This window comes from Penicillium pulvis (genome assembly GCF_028828015.1).
Source record: "Penicillium pulvis strain IBT 33274 chromosome Unknown contig_23_segment0_segment0, whole genome shotgun sequence".
NCBI lineage: Eukaryota > Fungi > Ascomycota > Eurotiomycetes > Eurotiales > Aspergillaceae > Penicillium > Penicillium pulvis.
This window is the reverse complement of record NW_026643075.1, coordinates 822,556-840,037: the sequence shown is the minus strand read 5'-3', so window position 1 is coordinate 840,037 and position 17,482 is coordinate 822,556. Positions and strand designations below refer to the sequence as shown.

Sequence of the window (17,482 nt, the reverse complement as noted above, 5' to 3'; positions counted from 1 at the left end):
ATCTAGTGGTACCCGATCATTACCGATGGATTTCCCTGCATGTGTACGACCGGGGATGCCGAGATGAAACAACCTTACACTGCGCCTGGTTCGTTTTTGATTTGAGGGAATATCATGTCAAACAGTCGATATTTGGTAAGTTTTTCCAGATTTAGATGCTTGTATGCCGCATTTGGTGGAATGGTGTGGAGGACCAACAAACATCCTTTAGCCAAGTAAAGCCTGGAGAATTTCTTGCGATATCTATTCGATGGTGTCGAACGAGATTGACGAATGATATCGGATATCGCAGCTACATACCATTTTGGGATGGACATACGTTGGGTTTGGAATGCTTGTGTTACTGAACAGGCGGATTGTAAATGCAGGTCCTGGTTTTGATGTCAGAACATTTGTTTCTTATGGATCAATGACCAGATACTAGGAACCCTGGAAAGGGGAGTCCACCACGAATACCTCCACCAACCAATATTAAGATTGTACCAACCTAAACTCTTGCGCTTGTATATATGTACAATCACTTGGAATCGAGTCCAACTATATATTCCCGGGAGGCCCATCGTAGCACAGTATGTAATAGAGCAGGAGAGCCAACCGGAAAGCCCGACCAAGGTAAGGTCTGTCTGCTTCAGATCGTTGCACAATATCGTGTGGCCGTAAGTTAAACAGACTGGACTGGCCGGACTGATTCTGAAACGCGAGGGGTCTGTGAGATTTTGCGCCTCGTGATCTTTCGTGGGACCTCGCTGATTTCAAGTTGACTGTACTTCAATGGGAAATCAAGAGGATTAAGGATGATGGTACTCAACTATCGACAGTGCCATGGTACCAGGACTATGGGTTCGCTACTATGATCCGTTTTGTGGTTCAGGAAAGGAATTAGCCTTGAATATAGAATCAAGTCACTGCCTAGAATCACCAATTCTATTGGGTATCCCAAGAGGTAAGTATATAGCTATGTACAGACAAGGGTCGTGATTGGATCATGGTTCCAATATCAGTCCAATTAGGTAATGACACTCTGGTTGTAGTAAAGGTCACAGGCGTGAGGGTGTTGCAGACAGTACTTGGGCATCAAAGCAGTAGCCATAACGCCATTTGCAACCAGGTACTCCCGGAAGTTCAGAAGACGCTGGGTAAGGAGGGTGGTTCGCTTGTTGCCATGGGCGTCACGGTTACCGGACCACACGAGCTCAGCCAAAGCAGCAGCGCGGGGCCACATCTGGCTCGAGATAGTCACATCGTCGATCTGCTCAGACCAGAGAGGAGCCTCGGCGCCCAGAACGTGTTTGGCCTGGGTTTTGGTGAGGTTCGTGAGGAAGTCGTAGTCGTAGATTCGCTGCCAGGTCTTGTATGGGGCACACCAGGAACCGCCGTTACCACCGTAGTTGAAGTTGACGCTGCCGTCTGGGTTGGACATCACATCGTAGCGGGGGTCGTTGCCTAGGGCGCCACCGTGACCGCAGTCCAGGTACAGGAAGTCAGAGGACGAGACAACGATATCGTAGCCGCGGGCAGTCAGGTTCTGGATGTTGGTTAGGCCGTTGTTCCAAGTTTGCAACACGATGTCCTTGGGAACGTCGTGTGCGGCCTCGGTGGACAGAGCAATGTCCTCCCACATCATGATGCGGCGATGGGAACCAACGGCCCGGAAGATGGGCACGGCATGGTCAACCCAGTACTGGGCCAAGTCATTGTAGGTACGCGAAGAATCCTCCAAGAACCACTCGGTGATATAGGTGCTGAAGTTGTAGCATCCAGGCTGAAGCTCGTCGGCACCGGTGTGGAACCAGTTGTCCGAAAAGATTCCAGACAGCTCGTTGTACACATTGCGCACCGCCTCGTAGGTCTTGTTGTAGATGATATCCAGCTGGCCGGGATTAGGCTCGACGGCAGTGTGGTATGTATAATCATCGTTTGACCACCACGAGTGGGCGCAGGCCACAATCTTCGGGTCGATCTGCTGCCAGCCAGAAGAGGAGTGACCGGGCATATCAACCTCGGGAATGACACGCACACCGCGGGAGCGAGCATAGGCGATCACGTTAAGCATATCCTCTCTGGAGTATGTCTCACGGGGAGAGTACGCGTCCTTGGTCATCTCAGGGTACGACTTCATGTGCATGGGCCAGGATTGAGAGTCGTCCAAGTGCCAGTGGAGCACATTGAGCTTGGACAGAGACATGCCATCGATCTGCTCCAAAATCTTGGGCAAAGAGATGAAGTTACGGCCAGTGTCAATCATGATACCACGGTAGGGATACAGAGGCGCATCCTGGATGCGAACCGGCTCCTCAATCATCAGACCACCCTTGCCATCTGAGATGATAATCTGCTGCAACGTGGTGAACGCGTGCAGCGCACCCCAGACCGTCTGCGCGTGGATCTTGACACTACCAGCAGACTCCGTCACCTCCAAAGTATAAGACTCGTCGACTCCATGCTGAAGATCGGCGTCACCATCAACCAGAGTCAGCTGAACGGATTTGATTGGTTTGGTACTGCGCTTGGTCAATCCTGCACCGGTCGGGAAAGGCTGGAACGAGGAAATAGAAGCTTCGGTGGCGGCGGGCACCCATTGAAGGCTGGTGATGGCGGCCCAGGCGCGTTCCCAAGCTTTGTTGACAATGTCGTGGGTGTGCCCGTGGGCATCGGTGGTACGCAGCGAGAGCTCCTGAACGGAAATTGGAGCGGACGAGCCCCAGGTGATGTTGCGGGGCGCGGGAAGTGGGTTCACCTTCACGGCCGACACGGTCGCGACCAGAGCGCTCAATGCGCCGACAACCATGGAGAACTTCATGATGATGTGGTTGGAAGCAAAAAGACAAGAATGATAGGTGACGGGGTTTATTTATGTTTGAGAACCAGCCGCATGCCGATCGACGCTGATCACTCCCTGGTATGTGCGTGCAGTAAAACAAATGAAGATAGTCAGGGCTTAACGACCTACTGTACAATCAAGCTATAGATCCACAATCCCTTGAATGTTCCATCAAAGGTTACATCTATTTCGCATTGACTAGACCTGTTTTGTTGGTAAACAGTCAAGTGCGACCTCCGCATGCTACATCGGGGTTGTTTCTCCACTTAGCCCCTGGCAATCTATCAGTTCATGTCGATATGATAACTAGCACTGCCCAGTCCTCAATCTTGATCTGATCGCGGTAAATTTATGGAAGTTTGGGCTCATTAAAAGATGGCCCAAGCGACAAAGAATGACACAGTCGCATTCAGGAGGCATTCTGCCTTATCTACTGTGTGGAAGGGTATACTTTCAATGCACTTGATAACAGCGGGGTAAAGGTATCATGATTCAATTAATTACACGGACTCAAGCCTCCAGCGACTTCTCCGTCTCCATTCCCTCTCGGAACTCCTCATGAATGGCCGCAATGGCCTTCTGGGACGGCACAACGCAAGGACGACGGGGCAGTCCACCATATCCACGGTAAGATTGCAAAGCACTCTTTACAGCAACGAATCCACCATGGATGGCACCCCAATCAGCCCGCGCAACAATAGCTTGCAATTTTTGCGCCTCCTCAACCTTTCCGCTGCGGTACAGCTCCATCACGCGCACACTTGACCGAGGGATGAGGTTCGCAACTCCTCCGATGATACCGTCACCACCAGCGATAAGAGTCTGAAGAGTGAAATCAGCCGATCCACCAAAAGTCAAAAACTCCGGCTTGGAAGAGGCAGCAACACGAGTCAGTTTGCCCGTGTTACCACAGGTAAGCTTGCACCCGATGATATTGGGGTGCTGGGACAACGCAAGAATGTCATCCGAGGACAGGTCCAGCCCCGAAGAGGCGCCGGGAAAGTTATAAATGAGGACAGGGACTGGCGACGCATCGGCCACAGCCACGAAATGTGCGTGAAGAGCCTCGTTGCTCACAAGGGCTTTGTAGTAGCTAGGAGGAAGGACCAGCACGGCGTCGGCGCCAGCCTCGCCGGAGTCTTTGCAAAGCTGGATAGTCTCGCGGGTGGATGCGGCACCACAACCAGCAATTACAGGCATCGATGAATAGCCTGCAGCATCCACGGCGCGACGGGTCACGGCTGTAATGGCCTTGCGCTCTTCACGATCCAAGTGCACTGCCTCGCCATTACTGCCCTGGGTAACCAAGCCAGTAACGCCACTGCGGGCTAGGTATGCGGCGTGTTTCTCAGTGGTCGCCAGGTCTACCTCTTCATCTGGCTTGAAGAATGCCACTGTGGGCACATAGACTCCCTTGGTGAGGGGGTTTCGCTTAATTGTACCGTTGGCTGTCATGATGTGTGGTAATCTGTTCAAAAATCAGCATTCGGGTTCAGGCCACGAAGGAAAGGTATGACCGACATTCACGTAGAAAAGATGATCTGGAGCCATGGAGGGGGCCATGGACCAACTAAATAATGTCTGGGGATTCGTGATCTTCAACCCCCACGTCCCCCACTACATGTTTAACCGTTCATGCTTCTCTGTTTGTCATCCATGACTGCGGAGAGAGAGTCACTCTTCCCCCACGCCTTATGCGGGGTTAGAGCTCATTTTGATTGGACTCGGATACTCCGAAATTAGTTCGATTCGGAAGAGTTTCCGGTGAAGAACGTGACATTTGCATGATCAGAACACGGAAAAGTTTGAGGAGCTTGGAGATGTATCATTGGCATGGAAGAACGCTTCCCCATGTCCCACAACGTCGATTGAGGGGATCCCCCACTTTCAAGGTTCATGACGACGTGGGGGTCGGGTACTGAGACTGGAATTTGAATATTGGCCATTAAGGCAAGTTGTTGCCGAATAAACAAGAACTTTTGAATATGACAGAGAATTACTTATCTAGAGACCTCCCTCCAGGGCTATGCCCAGATGCACAAAGATTGAAGTTTGCACCAGAAGCTGCCTTGGTTGTGCATGTATATATCTCGCTGATACCTACATATCGATATTCACATGCGACTTCAATATATGAAAATATTTTTATTATAGACCTGATTGCTTACTAGACGTAGAAACTGACATATTCCGACGTAAAAACATCCATACTCATGTGTTTCACTCCGTCGCGACCTGTATAGAGATCAGTCGCTGCCAAGAACCTCTTCCTCGCATCACGCTCTTGACCACCGCGATCCGACTTCATTCCGACAATATCCCCGACCTCACAGAACCGAAAGGCCCAAGCGGCCTTCAAGAGGACCCTTCGACCAGCCATAGGTGTCCACACTATGACTGAAGATTGACACCCCTCCCAACCCTCAGTCATGGCCCTCCTGTCGCGGCCGTCTCTCCGCTCTGTGCGACGGAACCCCGATCACTCGGGGAACGACGGTCGCCCTCCGCCGATGAAGAAGCAGCGAACTCTGGAGGAATATGGCTTGCGCCGCCGTAGGAGCTCTCCAGACTGCCTCGACACCACAACCCAGGAGGCTCTCCCGGTCGGCAAAGTTCGATCCGCAAATCCTCCCTTGAGCGCCACGCGCCCGCGCACGGCGACGAGACGCGCTCGCGGACACTCCTCTGCCTCGGTGGACTCCATCGCATCCAACAGTCAATTGAAAACACCCGGCCATTCTCGTGTGAATGGCAATGGCTCTGTCGGGTCGCCTCGAGTTCCCGACCGGAATACCCCCTCTACGATTTACCATCTACGCGATGACCGCGAGTCTCCAGACCCATTGGATACAATCTCTCCAGCACCGACCAGCACCACTAGCAGACCCCGATCCAGGGCATCTGCCCACGCGTCCGAACCTGAGACCAAGTCCCTGAAGTCCCCCGCGACCACTCGCAGCACGCGTCACAATGACCCCGTCAAGACTGAGCCGATGAACATAGTCAAGGAAGAGAAAGAATTGGAGGCACAGCCGGATATTACAAGCCCAGTGGCTGCGACCCGATCGCATCAAAAACGGAGGAGTGACCTTGACCTTCTTGAGAATGACCCTGTGCCTGTGACGACAGGATCAGAGAGGCGATCCTTGCGCTCAGCAGATACAGGTTCTCGTAAGAGCGAGCTCGCTCAATACTTCTACAACTATGAGCAGATCATCAGTCTTGACCCATCAAAACCTGGTAGGATCAATCCCCGTCTGGAGATGATCGTTGGCTGACACCCACGAAGTAGACACACTTGCGGCCAATACAATTGTCACATTAATAGATGACCTCTCCGAGCCATTACCATATCCTTCTACCCCAGACCCCACGCCTTTTGGGAATCCGCTACAGAAGCTCTACAATTGTGAGGTGATCAAACTTCCAATTCCCAAGTCAAAATCACCCGAGGATGACCCCCTCGGCGAAGAATTATACTTCCGTGCGCATCGCCGATTTGAACGCCAGGAGAAGCAACTGCGCAACATCGAGCGAGATCGTGCGCAGCACGAAAAGCAGCAAGTAGACCGTCTACTTGAAGAACTACGCGGCCAAGATTGGTTGCGTGTAATGGGATTACCCGGCGTCCACGAGAGCGAGAAGAAGCTCTACGAGCCCAAACGCCAGATTCTCATCCAAGAACTAGTCGCCCTGGTGAACAAGTTCCAAGTCTGGAAAGACGAGGAAAGGCGACGAAAGCTAGCCAAAGAAAAACCACTCCCTTCTGCAGACGCGGAAGTTGAATCCCGACGTTCACGGAAGCGATCCCGTCCAGCTGAAGAAGCTGAGGAAAGTTCACTTTCACCTGGAATTCCACCAAGTACTCCTGACCCTAATGATGTGGACGCCTGGGCCGCACGTCAGTTACATCAGGAAGCCCGCTCAGCTTCGGATTCGGTGGCCAAAAGCCGAAAATCGAGCAAGCCCAAGTCGGGGGCTGCAGATGAGGATGGTGGAAACCATCCGACTGATAAAAGCTCAACCAAGAGACCAAAAGCCCACGATCCTACATTCTCTTCTCCACCCGCTGACCCTGTACCTTTCTTCCTTCCTCCGCCTGATGACAAACCCTTTACCTCTTTCTTCTCCGATCCTGAAGAACGCGAAGCTGCCCTTTCTGCAATACCGGAGGGCCGTGAGGAACGCACGAATCCCATCTTAGCATTTGGTCAACCTATCCCCAAAGTAGCTGAAGGGGAATTCCAGCCACCAGAGGAACTTCTAACAGAAGAAGCCATCCAAGCTTCACGGCGACAGCGACGCTTGCTGAAACGGCGGAGTCATGGGTGAGCCCATGAGTGGCTATGGACGGGTTTGTCTTTGTGTTTACACAATTGCCCATGTATGATTTCTGTATGATAACATTGCGGCGTTGGCATGGTTTGTTTGATTTGGTTGGGTCTAAGGCGTTGGCATGGGAAAAGGACCTATCAACTTGTACAGTGGAATGGAATATGGCTTCACTAGTGCGCATATTGTACCGTAGTCAACCAAGTGTGCGAAGTTGCTCAAAACACCGATTGTATTGAAGTGACACGATACAATCCGCAGCCTATCCCAACGTTTCCTCATAAAAACGACGATCTACAGACCCATAGGCACTGAACGTAAAACACCAACCCCTAGTCCACCTGTTAGCAAGACCGCCGATCCCATCCTCAGCCTCAGATGGATCGTCCATGTTAGGCTCGGCAAAATAATTAGGCTTTGCCATCAATTTATACATCGCCTCTCGCTCTTTTCCATCCGGTACATGGTATGAGTCACCGGCACGCAGACTGACTTTCTGGACACGCTCAGCTCTGCGCTTGCGCACATCTTCAAATACACCGAGTGCGTGTTTCAATCCCGCTTGACCTGTTTTAGTTTCACGGGGATGGCCTAAGGCTACCGAGAGGGACACGGCGTCTTCGACAGCCAGACTAACCCCCATAGACATGTAGAAAGCTATCGCGTGCGCTGCGTCACCGACGAGCGTGAAGCGTCCGGAAGGATGGACCCAGTTAGGGAGGGGCGGGACAGCGTAAACAGGGTAGTTTACTATCTTGGGAATTGCTAGATTGAGGAGTTCTCGGACGCTGGATTTCATCAATAGTCGTTCTTGATACTGAGTGGAAAGAAAAAGCTCACGGCAAATCAAAGCCTTTGAAGAGGTTATCAACGAATTCTTTGTGTTCCTCATAGGTAAGAGTTTTCATGTCGATGTCATCACGGTGCGAAAGAACGATATTCAGCATAGACGCATCTTTGATCCAATACGTCATGCATGATTTGTCGGGTGCAATCCAGAAATTCGAGTTATAGGTGTCAAGATCGACTAGACCGGCTGTTAGAGGATTGGCTTTGATCTTTGATGTTTCCGCCATCATTCTAAGCGCAGCCCATCCTGTAGGTTGAGTGCCCGGATCTTCTGATCCGAGAAGCTGGGAACGAGCGAACGAGTTAATGCCTAGGCCATCATTAGTAGAGTCCAGAAACACAACAAGGAAGTAAATACCATCGGCACCAACGACGAGGTCTGCACTTAGCATCTCACCACCTTTCAACTCGACGCTTCCATTCTCAAAATCATATTTAGTGACCGTGGCATCAAGCCGAATCTTCGCTCCAGCTTGGACAGCATGTCGATGCAGGACAGTATGCAACGAAGCCCTGTGAATTACAATATAAGGCGCACAAAACTCATCTTCAAAGGTCGTCATGTCCAGCGCACCGATTAGAGCGCTATCTTTCCAGTTTTTGAAAAGTATTTTCTCGGGCGTGATACATTCTGCCAGTAAGTCTTCCTTTAGGCCCCACGAGAAGAGATATTTGATTGCTTGTGGGGTCATTTGGACGCCGGCCCCTAGCTCTGCTAGTTGGGGTGCCGATTCAAGGACTAGGACTTCGTGGTTTGATTTGGACAGGGCTAGAGCGACTGAGAGGCCTGCTATCCCGGCGCCCACGATTATTATTTGCATGTTGGCGGGGCAAATAGGTGAGACCCTTAGTGCGTGGGAGTGAATTGGAGAATTGATGGAGGTTTTAAGGCTCAATTGTGTGGGATTTTGAGGGATTAAATATGGGTGATGTTGATACTCGGCGGGGTTGAAGATTCCGATCTTTGGGAACTACTAATGTGGGGATGATCGTCGCCGATCATGAAAGGTTAACCCCACGCAAAGGAGTGACAGAGGTGAGTAAGTACCAGGATGGAATTGGCCATTTTATAAAGCTTAGTATTAAACCTACATTTACAGATCCTGTGTGCCTTCGAGGATCAAAAACTGTACAAGTGAGGCGGCATCTTGGGCATCACCAGAAACTAAGGTTAAGCTTGAAGGCCTTCCTTACACAAGGACAGCGAAGGTTCGCGATATCCGTAAATACTATACTGTATATTGCAAGCCGTGAAGACATAATACATGCTCAGATATAGACACCAAGATGCTGTGGTGCTTCATCTTTAATGTGGTTGCCTATAGGCGCACTATAAATTCTGTCTTCTCCGTGAATTACTTCTTCTCTTCTCATCACCGCCACTTGCCTTATAAAAAAGAAAAAGGAGAAGAAAAAAGGAAACCCGACAGCAATACCGATGAGGATCGCGTCTGGTGAATCCAAAAGAAGAGTTATATGTCTGTTTCGCTCACTACTAAGGCATGTCCCTTCTACTCCAGAACGATCACAAGAAACTGCATCGAGACTTTAATTTACCGGGAAATCGAGAATTATCTCCTTATGGGTCATCCACCCCCTTGAAGCACGCGAACTGTCACTTGAGACTCAGTGACCAGCTTGATGTGAGCTTCCGAACTCAAAGCCGATAAAAGAGCCAAACATGACCTTTCTAGGTAGGCATTCCACCCTTGAAGGCGGGAACAACAAGTTATCACCAATGAGTAACAATCATCGCAGTTCGACAGAAGTGCAAATGGCTTATGAAATTTGAATGATCACATCAAAGTCAGGACTCGAGCGGAAGCAGGCCCCTGAAACATCAGATGGCCTTTGAGTACAGCCCTTTGCCAGGCAGCGGTGTGTTTTGGGATGTTTCGAACGGAAGCCATGATAAGGCAATTATGTGTGGGCAAGTTCCCAGAACTCTCACAAGATGGAGTGATCCGGGGGTGGGATTCACCCTCCTCAGCGATTTGAGGAATCGATGATATGGTCTAACCCTGCAAAAGAGCCTTGTATCGAAGGGAACGTCATTGTAAGTCACTATCATCTATGTCTGTCTGTCTATAATTGCTAAATAACCGAACTTTTTAGATGCTGGATGGGATTTGAGGATCGGCACCCTTTCACGTGAGCCCTGGACGGATGCTCGGTACTCCATCTGACGACGCGTCAAGATTAAACGAGACGACCAACGCCAATTATATGAATGAAATGGAAAAGAAGCCAGAAAATGGTACTGGTAGAGGGGTGTATCTTGGGGAATGATCCTTGCACCCTCTGCTTTTAAACCCCGTCAGGAGTGGTACCGAAGCACAAACAAGGAAAGAATGAGAGCATTCGCGTGAAGCTTTACTGGGGGCCCAATATCATACCCAACGCAGGGAAGTCGTTGAAGAAGAGAGTGCGCAAAGGGGCTACACGCTATCTACAAGGCTGATATGAGCGTGTGGCGTGCTGTTCGCCAGAATTAGGAGCTCACAATGACTTTCCAGAATTAGGAGCCCCGAGTGACAGTTGAGAGTGGAAACAGGGATCAATGAAATGTCTATTCCCCAACCTCTCGGAAAGACATTCTTGATGCAACGCTTCGGCCCTAAACCTCAATGACAAGGCTTTGGGCATTGTATTCGGCTCTCTTCGATTTGTTCTGCATGGCAATCTATCGCTCTCGGGTCAGGATGTATGAAAAGCAGTCAATGCTGCGAAATGCAAGCATCGGACCGTCAACGACGCTAGTAAGCAACGCGAATGTCATTCCGAAAACGTTCTCTGTTATTGAGCTAGATATCCTTTCTCATGTTCATTTCTGGGGATTCCATATTTTATCGTAACGCCAGAAGCGGTATGAAAAGCGAAACCATCTAACGGTCACGCAAGTGCTTTGGGGCAGCACAGAAAATCTACGCCGCCAAAAACGCAAATCGAAAGAAAGACCAGGAATAGATTGCGTCGATCGAAGGGTGTGCATCTTCGGTGGAGCAGACATCTGTGTGGCTTACCTTGTCATTGAGGAGCGAATCGGGTCGTGAGACAGAAGAATGGAATCAAGCTCCAACAGAGAAGCGGAGGCAGCAGCTGAAATGACTCAAACCATTCCACGAGCTCGAAAGAGTTGAACGAAAATACCAAACTGAACAATCCGATGGATGATTATGCTTCCACGCAGTTACAGCTCACAAAGCCGCGAGCGATTCCATTTCAGGCGATCGAGACGCCAACATACAAAATGAAAAACTCATGGGGAGCAGATTTACGTGCATAAACATTTCGGGACAGGATCGCTGAGCATGCGGTGAAGCTGCAGCAAAGCATGTATGCTCCGACCCAAGAAAACCTGCAGTGCAAGGAGGAATTGACCCAGCACAAAAGTGGCATCGCAGGAGCGGTATTCTGTTTACCAGCTTGTATAAAGCAATGAGCCCGCCTTTTAAAGTTCCAGTGCGTGATGGATCCAGTATAACTTTTGATGCAGCCAGTAGCGGAATGTCAGCACATTGGCTATCGGGCGGAGATCAGTGCTGAGCGGAAACAATTTTCATTGGCCAGGAAGCCAAGCGGGTTGTAAAAGCCAATCGAAAGTATTGACGTAGTGGGCCGCTTCTAGCGGAGGATCTGCTCACTAAGCATCGCCACACCGTGATTTGCTCAGCCAGAGCTCAGTTGGCTTAATACGGCGAGCTTTGTAATATGATCACTTCAATGTTTGGCTTTGACCAGAACCACTTATGACCACGATTTACCTGATCGGGTATCGGCGACCTTTCTCTCCATTCAAAAGCCAGCAGAGTATTTGTCTAAACTCTATACAGTTTGGGTTTCTCGCTACTTGGCCAAGGCTTCCTTAAATTCGCTCCAACTGAAGGCAATTATTTGCGAGTGACATCATGTACTGTCTATGGTCTAGAAAATTATAAAGTTGTCTCTTCAGACATTTTCGGTCAGGCTTTCTAGATTTATTGCTCTCTGCTCTTCATGTACAACATCATTATTTTGTATATTCGTGCCATCAATATTTGATCATGTCACTTACCAGTACTGTATGCTCCGACGCCGAAGCATACGCGCTACCGCGCGGTGGAGACGAGAATACGAGGTCAATGTTCACGCTTGTACATGTGCAATGCTCTGATTCTAACCAGAGATAGACTTAAAAACCAACATCCACTTTTTGAAGACTATGCAGGCGGCTTGATCGACGCATCCATATCGAAATCTAACATTCGCAGAGTTGCCGATATAGCAACAGGTTCAGGGTAGACATCCCCATGTCACTATATGTCCCTGTATTGAAACTTACTTTCGCAGGATCTGGCTAGCAGATGTGGCGAAGTTGCTCAACAACCCTACCAATGTTTATTACGGGTTCGATATTGTGGCATCGCAGTTTCCAGAAAACCCAGGTCCCGAGCTAGGGCGATTTACGATGGTGGAACATGATATGACGAAGCCGTTCCCGAAGCAATACCATGGCCAATTCGACTTTGTCAACGTAAGACTTGTTGTGCAAGCGCTGAAGGAAGCGGAGGTGAAGACAGCAGTATCGAACATCGCGGCATTACTTCGTGTGGCTCCATTCCCCTGATTTTGAAGACTATTGCTAATGACTTGCTAGGACCGGGTGGCCACCTACAGTGGCAAGACCTTGAGTGGACAGACATTGCGCCTTATCCACCATATCCAGACTACGACGACGTCAAAAGTGTTTTCAAACATCATATGAAGGCCTATGGGCTAAGTGAATGGTACGAAACGATCCTCTGAAAAGTCATGTACTGTTAAACTGATTACGCTAGTCTTCCGGATTTGGTGGAAAAAAGTATGAAAGAAGTGGGGTTTATAGAGGTCAATGCTAAGAAGTCATGGCATGATGCGTCCTCTGAACGAGCTGCTGGGGCTACTGCAACTGTTAATGCAGCAATGCAAAGCATGCTACCAAAGGCCCTTGCAACAAGCCTTCGATCAGAGGGTTCAAATGTTGATGAGGCAACGTTTCAGCGGGTATTAACGCAGCTGAAGCAGAACCTTGAAAGTCTCGTATTGAGTGGGCATAATTTGAAGTTATCTGCCACAAAAGTCGTGGGAAGTAAGGAATAAGTATGCTAGCTTGTTTAATCAAGTCTTTGTTTTCAATACTTGACAGCTTGGCTAGGAGTTTTTAAACAAAGGATTAGTACCAAAGATTTTGAGCGCCCTCATAAAAGTGGCGACTGCTAGGAAAGGAACGCCTGGGGGTGGACATATGGTATGCAGAGGCCTAAGAATGTTATTGCATATAACCTAGTGGCTACAGTATCCTCAACGAGAGAATGTGGCGATACGACGGTGCAAAAATCTCTAACATTCCATAATAAGGTTTTGAATTCTGCAGGGCTGGCAAGCTTAAACGGCGCCGCAATAAGCTAGTCGCCACGTGGAAAACACCTTCAAGCAACCGAATTCCGATCTGCTACCAAAGGAACCAGCAATTTGGCCACGCCGGCATCGGCGCAGAACTTTTTTTTCTTCGTTTTCCCCAGTTTTTCCAAGCCTTTGTGACTCGGTTGCAGAGCCTTTTTCGATGGTTTCTATTACGTCTCGGCGCCGTGATTCGTCCCACCGGCCCGATGGCCGGTTTGACCCACTCGGCAGCCCGCTCCGATCCTGGATGCCCGAGACTTTATGCAAAAGAACTTTTGACTCAATTATATTTTTCCTTTCTTCCTTGTCTACACATCATACTCGCTAACGGAGTCTTCGTGCTTGGTTTGAGCTTTCTTGTTCACCTTGCATATAGATTCGCGCTTCTTATTTCTTCGCCTTATCACTTCGTCGACGCGTTAAAGCTACTTTGAGCTTGTTGGTGGTATATACCTCGCACAAACATTCGAAATGGGTGTATCGCAAGTCCCCGCTGTGCCCGGGGAGATGGAGTATGATGGTCATCAGAAGGATCTGGACTTCGATCAGGTTGGCCTCGAGAAGCAGGAGGCTACGCCAGCATACGAACAAGATGCCTTTGGCAACGAGGACTCAGCGGAGGTTAAATACAAGGTTATGAGGTGGTGGCAGTGTGGTCTTCTCATGGTTGCTGAGACTGTGTCTCTGGGTGTTCTCTCTTTGCCTGCTGCTGTTGCGACCATGGGCCTTGTTCCCTCTATCATTGTGCTCATTGGCTTGGGAGTGATTACCACCTACACTGGATATATTATGGGTCAGTTCAAGTTGCGGTTTCCTCAAATCACCACCATGGCCGACGCCGGTGAGATTATCGGAGGCAAATTTGGCCGCGAATTTGTCGGCGCTTGCTGGAGCATCTTCTTCATTTTCATCATGGCCAGTCACTTGTTGACCTTCACCGTCGCGATGAACACTATCACCGATCACGGCACCTGCACCATCGTGTTTGGAATCGTCGGCATGATCCTCTCCTTCGTCTGCTCTCTCCCTCGCACTCTAGAGAAGATGTCATGGCTGTCCCTCGTCTCCTTCGTCAGTATCCTGACAGCCGTTCTGATCACCATGATCGCGTTGGGAATTGAGAAGCCTGACCCCCGTGTCGTTGCCATTGCCAACACCAACCTTTACCACGGTTTCACCGCTGTGACCAACATCGTCTTCGCATTCTGTAGCCACGGTGCTTTCTTCGGTCTGATGGCTGAGCTGCGAAACCCCCCGCGACTTCACCAAGTCCCTTTGCCTGCTGCAGGGCATTGACGTGACCCTCTACCTGATCGCTGCCGTTGTTATCTACCGCTACGCCGGAGATGGAGTTACCTCGCCAGCCTTGGGATCGACCTCACTCGTAGTCTCCAAGGTCGCCTACGGTATCGCCTTGCCCACCATCGTCATCGCCGGTGTCATTAATGGCCACGTCGCATTCAAATACGTCTACATTCGCATTTTCCGCGGCACTGACCGCATGCACAAGCGTGACATGGTCGCCGTCAGCTCTTGGATTGGCATTGCCCTGGTCATGTGGGTTCTGGCCTGGATCATCGCATCCGCTATCCCGGTCTTCAGCGACTTGCTGAGCTTGATTGTAAGTTTACTTTAATTCGAACCTAACTGAGTCTTTACTAACCTACTTCTAGACTGCTCTCTTCGCCAGCTGGTTCTCTTTCGGTTTCCCCTCTATCATGTGGCTCTTCATGAACAAGGGCGTGTACTTCTCATCCCCACGGAAGATCACAATGACCCTGATCAACCTGATCATCGTCGGGATTGCCTGTGCGCTTTGCGGTATGGGTCTCTGGGTGTCTGGCAAGGCTATGCATGACAACCCCAGCAGCGCGAGCTTCTCTTGCGCGAATAATGCCTGAGAATCGTGACTGTATTATAATGGGATAACGGCGTTCTGGTTTTCATACACTTGCATGGCCCTTGCATGAGCATCTTGCTCCTGATTCATGGTTTAAACAAAAGCATTGCTTGAATTTTTCATCTTGCGATGCATTTGCATTAATGTGTATTATATTTGTATATAATATTTGCTACGATACATATAAAGCATCAAAATTACTACTGCTACTCACATCATTCTATGTTCACATATAACTTTCATCGTTCAACTATCGGCAGTAGTTAGAGGTGGAGTCAATCCGAGCCACTCACAGCACCCGAAAATGGTGCCTCGATTTCCTGGTGTCCGTTTGACACGGCCATTGAACCGCGTCATCCGCTCTGCCTCGCGAATTGATCGCCGTCGGTGTTTCGTCGGAATTGGCAAAAAGAAGTAAGGAAGAGATGAATAATAAGTAAAGAAAAGTGAAATGTAAGAATAGTTATTAGCTCCATATCTCTCCCTTGGATGCTGTAAGGCAACAAGTTTTCCCAGACGGGAAACGATCGCCACCGAAAGCCCCGCGTCACCTTGCGTTCATCGCGTTGTCGCACACGAGGCCATGTTTTGCTTTCCACGCAAGCATACCAAAATAGTGTGACAACCTGGCATGCAAGTCATGTGCAAAGCAGGGAGGATGAGTATGGCGTGAGGGCGCCCAGTCCCCAGATGATCGCCGAGATGGCCCGTGGGCGATCATCTGCGGGTGTGGACCTTGCAGAATGATTGTGGTAACGCAATGACCACATGAAACCCTTTGCAGTTTTTTCTAATAACTAGAACTTTCTTTTTTCTCTATTAGTGCTACGGAATCAAATGTGTCTTACTCTCGAGAATCACGCAGATCCTCACATTCCTCTCCAATCCTCCGCGGGCGCTGGCGCGGGTGTCTGTGCGTCCGGATGAAAATAGCATCAAAACGAGGACGCCGTTGAGTGGGCTGAATGATGACAGGCTACTCTGTAGACTATGAACATTCCTTGATTGGTACGTATCATTGAAAAGACATCATTGGGGATTGCGATGTACACCATTCACATCATAATCCCGGCCATTCCGTCATAATCTCCACTTTTCCACCCCACTACGGGTATCGCGGAGAAGGTACAGATAGGTGCCTAAGTACCGATATTCAAGCACCAAGTAGTACATCCAAAGCTCTCAAGGAGAATTACAAATTCACTGCAGGAACTAGTCACATCTGCATGGATCAAATCAGAAGCTCATGCTGAGTCAGAACCCGGAATGTCGGTGGTTAGAGTCATCCCTTGCCAATCCGGACTTCCGGGGTCAAGCTTTCATCCTAGTCGGAGACTGGCCTGGACCAAATTGCCTCGGTGTATAGCTCATCCAGTAGGTTGAGAATAGGTACCACAAATCTCAAGGGCGGAACTCAATCTGAGACCCCCTGGAACCTTGGAAGTCTGGTGTCACCATGGAAGCATTGACCTACGATGAAATGCAAGGGCTGCGAATAGTTCGGTTTTTTTCCAATATGTCGTACAACGGAATCTAGACCGAGTGTATCTGTATCCCAGCCTCGGTCGTGAATGTCATGGGTTCAAGTTTCAATAGAAATTGACGAGGCTTACGGCACCATTTCGCTAGTGCTTTAGCTTAAACGACAGTGCACGGGTCATCGCGCCTACATCAGGAACGAGGACCAATCTTTCAAAAGACATCTCCTTGATGATTGAATGGACAGGAACTCCGCGGGATTATTGATTGAACCCGCGTCATCGGTGTGGAAGACTGTGCCTTCGATGCAACTGTACATGACTAAGCATGTATATGTCTGACGCAGGTGCAAGGGTCGTCGGCTCCAATTTGGGCGGAAAAATCGGGCTTTTTCATCGGTCAGGCACAGGTAGATATCGACGATTAATCTGGTTCGAACTCTGCCCTGATAGACCAGAACTATGATATAATAATGGCAGTTGTTGAAGATCATTTTGCCTCCAGATGATATCATGGCGGTTGAAATCGTTTGGGTCTGGTACGAGAGGGTCCTAGACTAAACCTAACTGGGGTCTAAGTGGGGCTGGAAGTGTTTAGTTCGCACGATGAAATTTCTAGCGTGGAAACTAAACTCTCCTGACAGGCCCCGTCGATAGCATACGCAAGTCGTCACGTCAGAC

The 17,482-nt window shown here is 49.6% G+C and overlaps 7 protein-coding genes across 7 annotated transcripts; 3 read left to right on the top strand and 4 right to left on the bottom strand.

Annotated features, from left to right (window-relative positions):
• Nucleotides 1-1,006: 1,006 nt before the first annotated feature.
• Nucleotides 1,007-2,800, bottom strand: N7503_004587 (beta-N-acetylhexosaminidase; the record flags this gene model as incomplete). The annotated part of the gene is made up of 1 exon (XM_057064134.1): nucleotides 1,007-2,800. One exon carries the CDS (start codon nucleotides 2,798-2,800, stop codon nucleotides 1,007-1,009), a length of 1,794 nt encoding a protein of 597 aa, XP_056921877.1.
• Nucleotides 2,801-3,331: 531 nt separating this feature from the next.
• On the bottom strand, nucleotides 3,332-4,276 carry N7503_004586 (dihydrodipicolinate synthase family protein; the record flags this gene model as incomplete). The annotated part of the gene is made up of 1 exon (XM_057064133.1): nucleotides 3,332-4,276. One exon carries the CDS (start codon nucleotides 4,274-4,276, stop codon nucleotides 3,332-3,334), a length of 945 nt encoding a protein of 314 aa, XP_056921876.1.
• A 712-nt stretch (nucleotides 4,277-4,988) lies between these two features.
• N7503_004585 (uncharacterized protein) lies at nucleotides 4,989-5,201 on the bottom strand (the record flags this gene model as incomplete). Its single annotated transcript, XM_057064132.1, has 1 exon — nucleotides 4,989-5,201. One exon carries the CDS (start codon nucleotides 5,199-5,201, stop codon nucleotides 4,989-4,991), a length of 213 nt encoding a protein of 70 aa, XP_056921875.1.
• A 49-nt stretch (nucleotides 5,202-5,250) lies between these two features.
• Nucleotides 5,251-7,153, top strand: N7503_004584 (acetyltransferase SAS4-like domain-containing protein; the record flags this gene model as incomplete). Its single annotated transcript, XM_057064131.1, has 2 exons — nucleotides 5,251-6,061; nucleotides 6,114-7,153. 2 exons carry the CDS (start codon nucleotides 5,251-5,253, stop codon nucleotides 7,151-7,153), a joined length of 1,851 nt encoding a protein of 616 aa, XP_056921874.1.
• A 262-nt stretch (nucleotides 7,154-7,415) lies between these two features.
• On the bottom strand, nucleotides 7,416-8,823 carry N7503_004583 (FAD-dependent oxidoreductase; the record flags this gene model as incomplete). The annotated part of the gene is made up of 3 exons (XM_057064130.1): nucleotides 7,416-7,941; nucleotides 7,994-8,312; nucleotides 8,361-8,823. The coding sequence occupies 3 exons, from the start codon at nucleotides 8,821-8,823 to the stop codon at nucleotides 7,416-7,418; spliced, it is 1,308 nt and encodes a 435-aa protein (XP_056921873.1).
• Nucleotides 8,824-12,045: 3,222 nt separating this feature from the next.
• Nucleotides 12,046-13,120, top strand: N7503_004582 (class I SAM-dependent methyltransferase; the record flags this gene model as incomplete). Its single annotated transcript, XM_057064129.1, has 5 exons — nucleotides 12,046-12,119; nucleotides 12,172-12,279; nucleotides 12,332-12,588; nucleotides 12,639-12,768; nucleotides 12,820-13,120. The coding sequence occupies 5 exons, from the start codon at nucleotides 12,046-12,048 to the stop codon at nucleotides 13,118-13,120; spliced, it is 870 nt and encodes a 289-aa protein (XP_056921872.1).
• Nucleotides 13,121-13,894: 774 nt separating this feature from the next.
• On the top strand, nucleotides 13,895-15,324 carry N7503_004581 (neutral amino acid permease; the record flags this gene model as incomplete). Its single annotated transcript, XM_057064128.1, is given in 3 exon segments — nucleotides 13,895-14,692; nucleotides 14,712-15,044; nucleotides 15,097-15,324. The coding sequence occupies 3 exon segments, from the start codon at nucleotides 13,895-13,897 to the stop codon at nucleotides 15,322-15,324; spliced, it is 1,359 nt and encodes a 452-aa protein (XP_056921871.1).
• Nucleotides 15,325-17,482: the final 2,158 nt, after the last annotated feature.